The sequence below is a fragment of the Baudoinia panamericana genome (genome assembly GCF_000338955.1).
Source record: "Baudoinia panamericana UAMH 10762 unplaced genomic scaffold BAUCOscaffold_10, whole genome shotgun sequence".
NCBI classification, from domain to species: domain Eukaryota; kingdom Fungi; phylum Ascomycota; class Dothideomycetes; order Mycosphaerellales; family Teratosphaeriaceae; genus Baudoinia; species Baudoinia panamericana.
Genome location: NW_006911266.1, coordinates 643677 through 657887, shown reverse-complemented (window position 1 = coordinate 657887; position 14211 = coordinate 643677). Strand labels below are relative to the sequence as shown.

General features: G+C 55.8%; 6 protein-coding genes across 6 annotated transcripts; 4 read left to right on the top strand and 2 right to left on the bottom strand.

Annotated features, from left to right (window-relative positions):
• Nucleotides 1-127: 127 nt before the first annotated feature.
• Nucleotides 128-1808, top strand: BAUCODRAFT_36492 (uncharacterized protein; the record flags this gene model as incomplete). Its single annotated transcript, XM_007680447.1, has 3 exons — nt 128-420; nt 475-1390; nt 1445-1808. The coding sequence occupies exons 1-3, from the start codon at nt 345-347 to the stop codon at nt 1806-1808; spliced, it is 1356 nt and encodes a 451-aa protein (XP_007678637.1). The 5' UTR covers nt 128-344.
• Nucleotides 1809-2025: 217 nt separating this feature from the next.
• Nucleotides 2026-3351, top strand: BAUCODRAFT_36491 (uncharacterized protein). Its single transcript, XM_007680446.1, has 2 exons — nt 2026-2657; nt 2714-3351. Exons 1-2 carry the CDS (start codon nt 2149-2151, stop codon nt 3216-3218), a joined length of 1014 nt encoding a protein of 337 aa, XP_007678636.1. The 5' UTR covers nt 2026-2148; the 3' UTR covers nt 3219-3351.
• A 353-nt stretch (nt 3352-3704) lies between these two features.
• BAUCODRAFT_36488 (uncharacterized protein) lies at nt 3705-5921 on the top strand. Its single transcript, XM_007680445.1, has 2 exons — nt 3705-5333; nt 5414-5921. Exons 1-2 carry the CDS (start codon nt 3916-3918, stop codon nt 5760-5762), a joined length of 1767 nt encoding a protein of 588 aa, XP_007678635.1. The 5' UTR covers nt 3705-3915; the 3' UTR covers nt 5763-5921.
• On the bottom strand, nt 5915-7024 carry BAUCODRAFT_26240 (uncharacterized protein; the record flags this gene model as incomplete). The annotated part of the gene is made up of 2 exons (XM_007680364.1): nt 5915-6907; nt 7022-7024. 2 exons carry the CDS (start codon nt 7022-7024, stop codon nt 5915-5917), a joined length of 996 nt encoding a protein of 331 aa, XP_007678554.1.
• Nucleotides 7025-7681: 657 nt separating this feature from the next.
• On the top strand, nt 7682-8670 carry BAUCODRAFT_158650 (uncharacterized protein; the record flags this gene model as incomplete). Its single annotated transcript, XM_007680801.1, has 2 exons — nt 7682-7722; nt 7782-8670. The coding sequence occupies 2 exons, from the start codon at nt 7682-7684 to the stop codon at nt 8668-8670; spliced, it is 930 nt and encodes a 309-aa protein (XP_007678991.1).
• A 176-nt stretch (nt 8671-8846) lies between these two features.
• BAUCODRAFT_74759 (uncharacterized protein) lies at nt 8847-11649 on the bottom strand (the record flags this gene model as incomplete). Its single annotated transcript, XM_007680592.1, has 5 exons — nt 8847-10049; nt 10106-10218; nt 10413-10512; nt 10566-11456; nt 11599-11649. The coding sequence occupies 5 exons, from the start codon at nt 11647-11649 to the stop codon at nt 8847-8849; spliced, it is 2358 nt and encodes a 785-aa protein (XP_007678782.1).
• Between the last annotated feature and the right edge of the window lie 2562 nt (nt 11650-14211).

Sequence of the window (14211 nt, the reverse complement as noted above, 5' to 3'; positions counted from 1 at the left end):
TGAAATGAATGAACTCGATGGATAAGATAGACATGAGGTGCGAACTGAAGATTGACGTCTCCCTAACTTTCATTGAAAGGAATATTGACTGGCATTTTACCCATCGGCAGCACAGTCATACGGTACCCACGAGTTGAGACGAAGAGTCAATGGCAGTGCCTTGAACCCCGCCGGCGTAGCATTCAGCCGAGCCGCCGGAAGATTGACCTCACCTTGCAGCTTCCCTCCACACACTCAAACTTTCCACTCACGTGGCCATTCCCTCCACACTTAATACCACCACCACCACTACCACCACCACCCCCTTCTTGCCGCTGTCGCCGTCGCCATCACTGTCGCACACCATGGCCGACTTCCTCCAGCGCTTCCTCGGCGGCGCCAAGTCCTCCGCCTCCTCCATCTCCTCCGACTTTGACACCGGTACGTACATCCACACCAAAGCCAATCATACAGCATCTCACTCATATTTCCCAGACTTCGCCGACTTCGCGACCGCCGCCTCCCCCCTCGCCCCCGCCCACGCCGCCACCCCCAACGCCTCCCCCACCGCCGCCCCCCTCTTCAACCCCCTCTCCTCCTCCGCCGCGGACCGCCCCTACACAGCCTGGTACCGCATCTGGGAACGCGTCACCCTCGCCGACTTCTACCAAGAGCTCTTCCTCCTCCCCATCCTGCTCGCCTTCATCGTCGCGCACCTCTGGGGCTCGCGCGCAAACCGGCATCGCGCCAAACAATGGTGCGCCGTGCACCTCCCGCTGCTGGAGTCCGAGTACGCGCAGATTGGGTTTGTGAAGGGGAAGAGGAGTCCCAAGTTGGCGGAGGGCGAGGGGAAGGAGGGGAGTGTGGAGAAGAAGGTGATGGGGAGTACGGATGTGCCGGACGACATGCTGAAGGAGGCGAATAAGGGGGTATACACCACGTACGCGACCGGGAGGCAGAATGTGGCGTTTTTGGATGTCAAGCTCACGCTTTACCCGCGGTATAACCCCGGGAAATGGCTGGCGGAGGCTGTGCTGTCGTTCTTCTTCGACAGCGTGCCCGCTCCGGTGGAGAGGTTGGAGGCGACGGCGTACTGTTTCGATGGGAAGGAGAAACTGCTCGTCCCGTCCGCAACTCCGGGAGGAGGCAGCAAGGATAGTTCGTACGACGGCTTCGTCTTTGCGATCGTGCATAAGGATAAGATGAAGCAGTTGCGCGACGATCGGTACGATCTCAGTCTGACGGCGACGAAAGATCATCCGAAGTTGCCGGCGTGGTGCACGGTGATGAGCGAGAGCGCGGAGGTGACGGAAGCGCTGGTCACGCCGGAGTTGGTGAAAGCCATCACGGACGCCGGGGAGGATTTGGAGGCGTTGATCATTACTGACCAACCCACTGACGCGCCGAAGAAGTACAACCCACACCCCTTCCCCTCCCAAGGCAAATCCTCACTAATTGATTGTAGACTCAACGACACCCTCCCCAAAAAGCGGATCACCCTCTCCACCCGCCTCCGCACCCAACCCGACAGCACCTCCCTCTTCGCCCTCTTCCTGCGCCTCCCCGACTTCCTCGTCAGCACCGCCCACTTCCGGCCCGAAGCACTCCGCAAAATCAAAGCCACGCGTGAAGAAGAGCAACGCAAGATCCGCAAGGTGGACGAGGATGAGAAGGCGGAGGCGAAGCGGGTGGCGGGGGATAAGCTGAAGAAGGAGGAGCGGGAGCGGAAGTTGGGGAAGCTGAGTGCGGAGGAGCAGCGCAAGTTTTTGGAGAAGGAGAGGGAGAGGGAGGGGAAGAAGGGGATGAAGCGGAAGAGTATGAAGGGGTAGTATACATATATGTATATACCCCTCTTCCTCTTATCTTTCTCTTTGTAAATACTGTATATAGCGGTGGTAGGCCTCAGGCATGTGTACAGATTGCTGCCTGCTTGGCTTGTGCACAGGCAGTAGTGACTGCCCTGTCTGACTTCTGACTTCTGAAGGGGTCTGCGCGTGCGTGTCGGTGCCTTGTGCCCGGCTTCACACGTTATAAGTCCTCTACTCTACCTCCATATATGAGCGAAAGGTACCAGTAACAGCTCTCTCTCACCACCAAACTCCATGCACCTTCTCTCCGACGACAATTCACTGTCCTCCCTACTCTCCCCCATACAATATCACAAGGACAATGCATCTTCGCAGCGCCGGCCCTCTTCCCCACCCTCAACCCAGTCCCTCGGACGGCAGCGATGAACCACCGGCCTCTAAACGTCGCAAAACCGGCCCGCAGCCCAAGTACCTCTGCTTCGCCTGCGACGTGGAGCGAGTTGGCAGTCAGTTTCCGGATGTGAATCCGAGTGGGGAGTGTGAGCATCTGATTAATACGTGTAAGAAGTGCTTGAGGCAGTGGGTGCAGGTGGCGGTTGAGGGGGGTGGGTTTGTGATGGGCGTGAGGGTAGGGAAAGTGGGGAATGGAAAGGAGAAGGGAGAGGAAGAAGGTGAGGAAGGATGGGAGGAAACAGGTGAGGATGTTAAAGTCGAGGTCAGTGGGAGTGGAGAGGATGGGAAGGTGAAGCGAGTGGGTGGAGAGGAGAGGAGTGGATTAGTGTTCGGCATCAAGTGTCCGCATCCGGGCTGCGAGGCGGTGATGCGCGGTGAGGACGTGGAGGTGGCGGGGACGCAGAAGGTCTTTGCTAGGTGGGTCTTATAAAAGGCAGATTGCCACATTTTTGATGCTGACGTTGCGTTGCCAGGTTCGAGGAGATGGAACGCAAATTCATCGCCGAAAACACGCCGGGCTGGCGCTGGTGTTTGGGGACTCACTGCAAGGCTGGCCAGGTCCACGTCCCACCAGCGTCTGGGGAGTCTTCACCTGAACTCGTAGTGAACGAACACAAGACGCTCATCTTCGCCTCGCTTGTGGACGCCCTTGGCCACGGCCCGCCACCCAACGGTCAGAACACCGACATCTGCACATGCCATGTCTGCGGCACTCGTGCGTGTGTGAGTTGTGATCGGCCATGGCACGAAGGGGAGACGTGCGTGGCGTATCAAGAAAGAGTCAAGGGGCGGTTTGAAGAGGAGGACCAAAGTTTCAGGGTAATCCAAAAAGTGTCCAGACCGTGTCCCGGGTGTGGGAGGAGGGTGCAGAAGAATGGGGGGTGTCGTTTCATGCATTGTACGCAATGCAGGTATGACTTTTGCTGGGAGTGCATGAGTGTTGTGGAGGGGTATGGGGGGAGTTGTAAGTGTGGGTGATATGGTCTTGGGGCTGAGTAGTGTTGATGTCTCCAACAGATGTTGTAACCAGCTCAGCTCTGGCATCAACAATGGTGTTGTTGAGGCGAGATGGATACGTAGGAGTATCTGAGCATCGCGAGTGTATCATCTCCGTCCAGAGTGACGTGCAGCACAGACCGTTACATGTACGCCGCTCTTCTGTCGGGCCTCGGCATATCTTCTCACGATCCGACTAACTGCCTTAGGATAAACCTGCCACGCGCGAGCCAAGGACGGCGGAGGTGGAGATGATGCGGAGATACCAAAGTTCCCCCCCCTCCCACCTCGGCTCAAAGGCAGCTTCTGACCAGCAGCATCGCACGGCGGGCGGGCGCTATACGCTTTGCGCATGCGATCAGAGCCATGACTCCGGGTTCGCCGTCCCGCAGTCGTAGATCTTGGTGAGATTTGGTAGGTCCTTCTGTTTCTCGTCTCTCTCTCACACGTCCAACATCCAACCCTTAGTGCTCATTCGGTCATCGTGGAGACCTCACCCTTCCTCTCAGCTTACTGTCTCGTATTGGATGCGAACACGGGCCGTAAATCGCGGACGACAGGAACACAAGAAAGAGGAGGATCTCTTACCTACCTGCACTCCACCGATCCGTGTTGTCCGTCTTGGTTGTTCCTTTTACACAGCACCGCAGTTTGAACCTCACCTAGCCAAGCGATCAGAATGCCGTTCTACCCGCCGTCATGGAGTCCGCCGCTTCCAGAAATCCCGGACTCCGTCTCCATCGAGACCTTCATGAACGATGAGAAATACGGCCGCACTCCCTTTGCCCACTCCCGCCATCCCTTCGTCGACGGCTTGACCGGCCGCACATACAGCGCCTCGGAGCTCAGAACGCGAACGGATCATCTCTCGCGATCGCTTGCGAAGGAGCTCGGCTGGAAAGCCGACCAAGGCTCCGAATGGGATAAAGTGGTTGCCATCTTCAGCCTCAACCACATCGATTACCTGACTCTCGCTTGGGCTGTGCAAAGACTAGGCGGCATCCTGACGTGTGTCAATGCCGCCTACAATGCTGCCGAATTGGAGTACCAACTCAAGGACTCCGGCGCGCAGGCCATCTTCACCTGTTTACCACTTCTCGAGACGACCATGACCGCGACGAAGAAAGCCAGCATCCCGAAAGAAAAAGTCTTCATTATGGAGCTCGCGCCTTCCGTAACAGGCAACCTCACCAACCAAGGCCACAAGACCTGCGAAAGCCTCATCACCGCCGGCGCCAAACTTTCCGCCATCCCACCTTCAGACACCAAGTGGAGCGCGGGCGAAGGCGCCCGCCGCTGCGCCTTCCTCTGCTACAGCAGCGGCACCTCCGGCCTCCCCAAGGGCGTCATGATCTCGCACTACAACGTCATCGCCAACACGCTGCAGATCGCGACGCACGAACAGCCGAACCGGGAAGAATCGCGCAAAGCCGCCGGCCTCGACCACATCACCGAGGTCGCGCTGGGCCTGCTGCCCATGTCGCACATCTACGGCTTGATCGTCGGCAGCCACGTCGGCGCCTACCGCGGCGACAGCGTCATCGTCCTGCCCCGCTACGACTTCAAAGTCCTGTTGCAGACGATCCAGGATTACAAGATCAACATGCTCTACCTCGTCCCGCCCATGATCATCCACATGACCAAGTCGAAGGAGATACTGCAAAACTACGACCTCTCCTCCGTAACCGCCTGCTTCACCGGCGCCGCCCCGCTGGGAAAAGAAACCGCCGACGACCTCCTCGCCATCTTCCCCCAATGGATCGTAAGACAGGGCTACGGTCTCACGGAGACCTGCACGGTCGTCTGCTCCACCGTGCCGGGGGACGTGTGGTTCGGATCGTCGGGGTCACTATTACCGGGGATCACGGCGAAGATTGTGACGGTGGAGGGGAACGAGATCGAAGGGTACGACCAGGCGGGGGAGTTGTGGGTCAAGTCTCCGGCGGTCGTGTTGGGGTATCTGCATAACGATAAGGCGACGCGGGAGACGTTTATGGATGATAAGGAAGGGCGGTTCATGCGGACGGGGGATGAGGTGGTGATTCGGAAGAGTCCGCAGGGGCATGAGCATTTGTTCATCGTGGATCGCATAAAAGAGTACGTCGCTTGGCTTCGCTGGCTCAGCAGCAGTATTGTTGTTGTGTGGGGGTGATTCTCGCTGACAGCGTTGGCTTTAGATTGATCAAGACAAAAGGCCATCAAGTCGCCCCGGCGGAACTGGAAGCGCATCTCCTCACCCACCCGGCCGTGAACGATTGTGTTGTCATTGGCGTCCCCTCCGAGCGCGAGGGCGAAGTACCCAAGGCTTTTGTCGTGAAGGCTCCCGGCAGCATCGAGGAGTCCGATGCGCTGTTGCGGAGGAGTATAAGTAAGTATGTCGAGGAGCATAAATCGGAGTACAAGCGGTTGAGGGGTGGGGTGGAGTTTATTGATGTTGTGCCGAAGAGTCCGAGTGGCAAGATTTTGCGGCGGTTGATGAGGGATCGGGAGAGGGAGAAGATGAGGCTGCAGGGGGCGAGGTTGTAAGGAGTGAGCAGGAGGTGGTGGTATGGGTGCGGCGCGGTCGGGTGGCGGGAGTTGCGGGGGTTGGATATTGTACAGTGCTGATGACTTGCAAGAGGATGTACGTACGGAAGCGAAGGCGACTGAGGTTATAGCTTCGACCGTAATAGTCATACTCAACCCTTCACACCCTTAGCCGCCACCTCGGCGGCTGTGCCTTTGATAGCCTCCCGATCCTCTTCCTCAAGCACAATGCCAAAGTACTTCCCCAACGCTTCAACCCTCTGCTCCTCCTTCTCAAAAGTCAGGTCGAGCACTTTCTCCCCTCCCCTCCGCCATTTCAGCGTATTACCATCCAATGTCAACGCGCCATCGATTTCGCCTTCCAACGCCTGCGCGTCTGGCGAGCGCGGATACTCCAGTGGTTCCTTGTCGGTGGTAAACCGCACGCCAACAACCTGATGCGAGAAGAAACTCTGCGGATTCAGCCAAGGCGCAAAGTTCATCGCTTGCACATCATTGGACGTGAACTCCATATCGGAGAAACAATACATGGGCTGCCAATCACTATGGTCATCCTTTCGATGTTGGTAGATCCAGATCCGTTGCGTCTTGTCCCTAAACTCATCAATACATTCATACATCACCCGCATCTGCGCAGGCGCTATTTGCGTCTGCACCAGGCCTTCCTCCACAAGACACGGCCGTGGCGGTGCCTGTGGGCCAAAACCGCCGTCCAGGAGGTACTTCGTGCCGGCAATAGTTACGATGTTGACGACGTGCGTCCAGCCTCCGTAGAAACTCTCGCCCTTGTATATACGGGCCCCGGCCATGCGGACATCGAAGCCGAGACTGATGAGGACAGTGTGGAAGAAATGGTTCGCTTCCATGCAGTAGCCGCCGCGGCCGGGGGAGTGCACGATCTTGGTGAAGAGGTGTTGGGGCTTTACGTTGACGGTGCGGTGCCAGGAGTAGTGTTGGGTTAGGTTTTCCCATGGCACTTTGCAGAGTTGATGTTTGTAAAGGAGGGTTAGGAAGTTTAGTACATCGCTGTCGTCGGTGAGGGTGGCGATGGAGGTGAGACGTTTGGATTGGGGAAGCAAATGCGATTGTAATATTGCTGGATTTGATCCGGACTGTATGAGCCACGTATGGACATGTTGCGATGCCTGTATGTAACTTTGTCGCAGACAACGGAGATGGACAGGTGTGGAAGATAACACAAGTAGAGTCAACTTAGCAGAAAGTTGTCGCCTTCCGTACGACTATCGTAAACGTCATACCATATCAGCTGTCTACGAACACAAAGTCCTGCCAGCGATCTGTGTCCTGATCGAAATCAAGCGCAGGTGTCAGAAGCGGCGGAGTCCATGAAGCTTGTGTGGTTCCACAGCGAGCCCGAGCTAGAAGTGCATATGCGACGTGTAAAGGAGCGGCAAGTGATTGATCTCAGAACGTGACGGGAGCAGCCGCTGCTGCGCTGAGTGCATCTCGGTATTCACTTCACTTCAACCATATCACGCGCGGCTTAGCACGTCGTGAATATCCAACACTTGCTCATTGGACGCCGTCAGGAGAAGCGCATGTCAGATGATATTAGTGACTCCAACGCAATGTATCTCATCGGGGCTTACGAACTTTCTAAGAGGCAGCGAACATCAACACCTTTTCATTATGTGCAGTCCTTGCTGAGAGCGTCACTTCGCGTGTGAATGTCTGCAGCGGTCAACACGACGCGCACGTGCGCTTCATATGACTCGATCGGTGAACGTATCGAGACCTTATCAACCCTTTAACAAGTTCCGTGCACACGGCAAGGTAAGAGTCAAAGGCTACACTAAGTCGCAAGCTCTCTGCTCGATACGTTCCGAGAGCTTCCACATCAACCTCCCAGCACGTCGTCTTCTCCTTTGCGGCCTCCCAGCTGATATAGGTCGAACGCCATGGCACTGGGCAGGGCACAGTCGGATGAAGCTCTGCTACGGTAAGTGATGTACGAACACAGAGCCCTCGCTCGTCAGACAGGTACTGACGCTGCTGTAGTGTGCTGCAAAGTGGAGCGTACTCCGACCTGACTATCAAGTGCGGGAGCTTCGAGGCGAAAGTCCACAAAGTGATAGTGTGCACCCGCTCCGCATACTTCGCAGCGGCCTGTAAACCCGGAGGTTTCGCAGAGGGCCAGACCGGTACGGTGGTCCTCAAAGCTGCCAGGGATGACAACGACATTGGAGCGGACGACCCGGAAGCAGTGAAGCTCATGATCGACTTCTTGTACAAGCACGATTACACCGCTACGCGGGTCGTAGTAACTGAAGACGAGGCTCATATAACCGCCTACGCCAAGGAGTCGCAGACCGCAGGATCTTTCTTCCCAGCTTTTCACGGTCTAAGCGGCTCACAATGGCCATCCAAACACAATGATAAGGTGACGCCTACTGGGGATTGCAATACCGTCATGCACGCCAAAATGTACGCTCTTGGCTCCAAGTACGGCATTCACTCTCTCCAAGATGCTGCCCTCGGCAAATTCATGAAAGCTGCGACATATGCTTGGAACAGCGAGGCATTCGTCGTGGCATTAAGGTTAGTCTACACGACCACGCCAGAGAACGACAAGGGTCTCCGCAACGTTGCAACACAGACATTACTCCGGCATGAAGATGTGCTGTTACGCAAGGGATCTATGGAGAAGTGCATGCGCAGCATCGACGGTCTGGCGTACGACCTTCTGAAGGCGAAGCAAACAATGAAGCCGGACACCAACGGACCCTGCTGCAACACATGCGGCACCGCGAATGTGAAGCTTTGCTGTAACTGCCATGAACAGTCCGTAAGCTGCAACTGCGACCCAGCACCGCCGGTAGGGCCTTTCCGCTTCGATGGCGTGAGCAGGTGGTGGTGCAGACGGTGTCGACCGTCTTTTGGGCTTTGATACGGTATGCCTTGCAGATGCTATGCTCGTCCCAGCATTTTCAAAGTGCAAGGCTAGCATTCACGGGAAATCGGTTTCATTTGCTGAGGCCCTGAGTTGATGGCAGCAGCTGTCATCCCATGGCCACGATTTGCCTGCGCCTGCTGCGCGCCTCGCTATGCAGTCAATCGAAAGACTCATCGCAACTCATCTCTTATCTCTTGCATCACCTCCTTGACATTCTGCGCTTGCGCAGCCGGCTTACTGCCAGCGACGTGCAGCGTGCCGGAAACGCCACTCTTCATTTCCCTTCTGAAGTCTTCACCGAGGGTCAGCAGTGTCCCAAGTGCACACAAAATCCTATACAAGGCATCCCCATCGTTCGCATGCGGGCTCTCGCACTCTAGTAGCGTCGCGATATCGATTAGTAGAACCTTCGCTCTAGCCTCGCGACTTGCTGATTCGTCAGCCGGCGCACCAGCGACAACAAGCACGGCGTAGTTGAGGTACAACGCCGCGAGCGCTTTGTACTGTGCCGGTGATTCAGGCTCAGAGGCGAAGGGTCTCGTAAGCTGCAATGCTGACTCGAACGCGCCGTCTGCTATGAGTCGGCCGGAGTCGGAAGCGAACAGATTGACGATTAATCGAAGAGCATGCACCGCATTGTTTGCTGTCTCCTGCCGCTGCTCTAACAGGCCTGTTTGTGCCAGCGTCTCCACGATGGTCTTCTCGCCAGATGAAGTAGCACTGACGAAGCTTGGAGACACAGCGAGCCGAGCCAGCAATGCAATTGCTGGTACACGCTCCTTTCTCGGCCACTTTGAGCATGCAGTGAGCAGCGCCGCAATTTGGCTTTCGGTCGGATGTGGGTCGCTTGAAGATTTGTTCAGCTGGTCGACAAGCGTCTGCAACGCAGCAAGGTCGTCATCGCTCAGCAAAGATACTGGGTCAAGCTTGCCGGCGGCTTGGAGTTGTTTCGCAGATTCTGAGATCTTAGTGACAGCGTTCTGTGCGTTGCCTTCGGAGATGCTGATGTACGATCGCTGTGGTAATCTGCGTTCGCCAGTTGTCGAACTTTGCGCTGCATCGCCAGGTCTGTACCTTCGGTCAGTGCCCCAAGGGTCCTGTTGATGTGGAGCCGGTTGACTTGACTGCCCAAGGCGGGCACCTTGAGTATTATCCGAAATCCAGTTAGCTACCTGCTCGTAGTAGGACATTGGCAGCTCATTCCTTTCCAGGAATCTGCGGGCAGCATCCCATGGGCTCTCCGTAGCGTTGTACGGCAGCTTAAGCGGTGGCTTGCCATCTTCGATGTCGATGTCAAACACATAGTCGTACTCTTTGCCGTCGTACTGCCTTTTGTTCGCGCCAGAGCCTTCGCCGGACACTACGGACCCAATCTGTCATGGCTTGTCAATTACGTTCGCTGAGCTGGCAGGCAATCAATATAACCTACCAGGTTCCACTGGCTGGTCGTGCTTGACCAAAGATGCGCCGTCACCGAACCGTCGTGCTCACGGATGAACAGTTGTTGGCCGTCTCTCTGTCCGACTTGCGTCTGCAGTGCCTCTGTAAATGCTGGTGGTCAGCTTACATGCTTCCGTACGATGCGAATCTGCCGCAAAACGACCAAGGCTGTGGCTGCTGACACGCAATAGAGCTTAGGTGTGGAACGGTGCACTACTGCATCGTCACGCCTCCCAGAAGCGTACCGCAACAGCAACGCGAGAACGGCAAACCTGATATTGTACGGACGTACGTACCTGGACCGGGAAGATTCTCCTTCTGGAATGGCTGGCCTTGACTGGCCGTCTCCGCTGGGATCGCATACATGCGGTTGCTCTCTTCAAAGGATCGGATAGTCTGTCCTTCATCAGTCAAGCAACGGTCAAACACTGGTGGAGATGCTGACTCACCTCTGCATCAGCCTGTCGCTCTGGGTCGCGGGAGAAGACGCGGATGACATTGTCGCTTGCGCCACTTACAATGTCACCTGTCTCGGGACATGCAGCAACAGTCCACAGACTGATTGCGGGATGAGTGATCGTCTGTATGCATTTGCTGTTGCGCCACACCCTTACTGTCCGGTCTTCCGACGAGCTCACAATGTCGCCATTCGGAAGGATAGCAAGACTGTAGATGTATGCCTCGTGGCCGTGTAGTACACCCACTTGGGCACCGTCCAATGTCCATAACCGAATGACCTCGTCGTTACCTGCAGAAGCAAAGGCTGCGCCGGACCAGTGGCCGCTAGGAAGCTTGCAGAAACAGCGCACAACGTCAGTATGGCCTTTAATCGATTTCAGGCTCTTGCCATTGACGTCGAAGATACGTATGATCTTGTCGGCACATGCGGTTAAGACCAGTTTCGCGTCGTAGACGATCACGCCCCAGACCGGACCACCATGACCGGTAAGCTCGGCTACAACGTTGCCTTCTTCGACATCCCAGACGAACACCTGGCTGTCCCAGCCGCCACTAATGACCCTCCTACCGTCCTCGGTGAAGGCCAAGCAGGTGATGTTTCCGGCGTGGCCAATTAACATGCGATGTGGATCGGCATCTGGCGGGCTGCCGACATGTTTCACGAAGACGAAGGTCTCCCTGCCACCAGCCGCAATGATACCATCAGGGTGATGGCTCGACGGGGGAGCGTAGGCCAGGCCGTTGAACCAGTGTGAGCCTTGTAATGCGATTGTGTCGTCGTATGCGGGAGGCTTTGGCGCAGTGAGGCTCCACTTGCGGACTGTGTTATCCCTTGAAGCAGAAAAGAGAAGTTCTCGAGTAGGGAATACTATGGCACGAACCTTGGCTGGTGGGTCAGCTTACTCTTGGAAGCGTACCTTCCTAAAACGAAAGTTGTGCTTATGACTTTACTCAAAGGGGCCAAAGTGAACGTGACCAGCTGCCTGGATTAGAAGGCAGGGAAATGTAATCAAGCTTACTCACATCTTCTTCGTGTCCACGTAGCGTGGCGGAGAGCTTGAAATCGCCGGCCATGTTGCAGTGCAACAGCAAGCTCGATGAGCTGTTGGCGAGCTGTTGCGGACAACCTACGTCACAAGTTTCTCGCTAAATGCTCGGTTCGGTATGCTGGAACATGTGAGGCTGATCATGTGCTCCCGGATGCTGTATGTCTTTTTTGCCGATTGCAAGAGCGCGTGTGCACTGGCTTTCTTCGCCGCAGTTGATCCTTCGTGCCTGCAAACGCCGCTGGAAAACGTCACCTTGCCTGAGGTCTTGGCATACCTGCCCCTCATTGCCCCTCGGTGTTCGTTGATTGCATCGTTCGCTTCACTGTTTGTTCGATGCAGACGATCGCAGGATGCCAAAATGATGCTTGAGCACGTCAATGCTGGATCCTCCGGACCACAGATGAGGGCGGTAGGCCTTATCTCGATCACCAAACGCGACGTTGGGTAGTGGAGTACTGCACGGTTGGATCGGGATAAGCATCTGACCTTCTGTTTGTCCCATGGCTGTATCTTACGGGTCACTTCATGGGTTTCACGATTCGGGCTCCATCGACCACTCAACATGCGTACCGGTCAGCCCTGCAGGGGTGGGGGTTTTAAGCCGTCATTGTGGATAACAGTACTGTAGGTCAGGAGAGTTCGAAGATGCCGATGTTGTTCTATCCGAAACATTCAAGTCTCACCCGGTACCGCTGCCGAAGTCCCCCGGCCGGGGCAAACTGAAGCTCAACCCTGCCGATGCCTGTGAGGCAGCTCCTTTAAGCAGGCATGTCATGGTCAAAGTCGGAGGATGCCATTTCACTCGCTAGATAGAAATTGCACACCCTCATGAATGTCGGAGATCGCACGCTTGTGTCGTCAAGCGCCGATGTTATAGCCGGATACTGCGCGATTGGAAAAGAGGCTCGATCTCCAGCAAAACCAACAATTCGCGAGTGGGGCTGATCAGCGACGAGCGGCGTTTTCCTCCAACAGCAACGATCAACGGTGCCTGTCCGAATGGACCTCCCAGGTTGCGTCCATTTCAGCGAGGCGATGGAGGGTCATCCATTCACTTAACCGACGGTCGTCCACAAACTTCGCCTTCCAATGGCTCGATTCTGAAGAGTATGTACTCAATGTGCCACTAACCCAGTCAATCTCGGCGTAAGCATCGGCCGACAAGGCTGTCCCTGCGTTTTGCGGCGAGCAAGCCTCGCATTCCGAGCGTTCTAGCTTCCACGAGTATACTGAAGACCTGCACGGCCCGTTGCACAAGAGTAGGCATTGTGCGGCATCCCGAGCTCTTCCGCATGGCAACATCCTTGATAATATTGCATGCCAACACTCAAATGTTTCGAACTGCCCTGAGTCTAGATGTATGACAGCTGAAGATCTTCGTGCTGTGTCTCGCCTTGTCACATCGAAGCCTTTGATGCCCAGCGCCACACGTCTCTACCGCCAGCTGTGATACAACTATGTGATTTCGGTCCGACCGTGCGGTCCCGAAGGTGGTCGCGGAAACGCATTCCGGGTTGCCCGTTGCCGACCCAGCATTCTAGTGATTCTAGTTGCGGCACCCTGCACGCAGTCAGTCCCTGAAACACGTTGTGGAACAGTGGACCCAAGCGATGCAGCGATTACAGTCAAACGTGCACAGTGCTGGCCAAGCAACACCGCCTCGCAATCACTTGCATGACTTGGCGCAAATTGCTCAATCAAAAAGCATATAGGTCTTGAACGCTTTGGCGCCGAAGTAACTATGAGGGTACTGGAATATTAAGTGTGCGTTGTCATAATACACTCTTCCCATGATCCCTCTGCCTCTTCTATCCTCGAGGCGATCTTACAGGCACATTACTGCAAGCCCAACACATCCGCCGAACTTTTGCTCGTTTCTTTTTCACAAGAACCACCGACCAATCATCGGGAAGCCCGTCTGACAGACGCAACAAGAGCGCCTGCGCCGCGGTTAAGCATACCTTCAGCTCCACAAGAGGCGTTCGTGGCTTATTGAACGGTTTGTCCGATATCGACGTACCACCACATGAGCGCCGCGAAGAACGCAACGCCACTGAAGCTCACGGCACCTTCGCGAGGCATTGGTAGCAACAAGCTCTCACAAGACCTCTCGATCTGGCGATCAACACTCATCTGACAATCTTCCACGTGCTGTCGGTGAGGCTAGCCCGAACTTACGCGACCCCCCACGAAGGGCACCGAGGTTGCGGCGCCAGCGCCTTGCCTTCTTGAGCTGTGTGAAGGCTGACGCTCAAGCGCACCCCGGTATCTACAGATCTGCAGCTGCAGCAAGTCTGCAGAGCTAGCACTTGCAGGAACGCGTACTCGCCAAGCGCTGCGGCGGTGATTCGAGGGAAAGTTTTGACTTAGGCTACCTGTTCGAGGTCAGGCGCTTTTTGACCTCCCGCTCGACTCTTTGTTGCTGATCGTACATTACGCCGCGGGGTCCGTTCCATTCTCTCTTTGCATACAGGAACTCTACATCAGTGCCAGACACTCTACGCTTCAGAAGCAGACGGCTAGACCGCTGTTGTTACACCTGTTCACCTAGCGGCCGTCCTTCCGAAAGAAAACACTGCCCCGGATC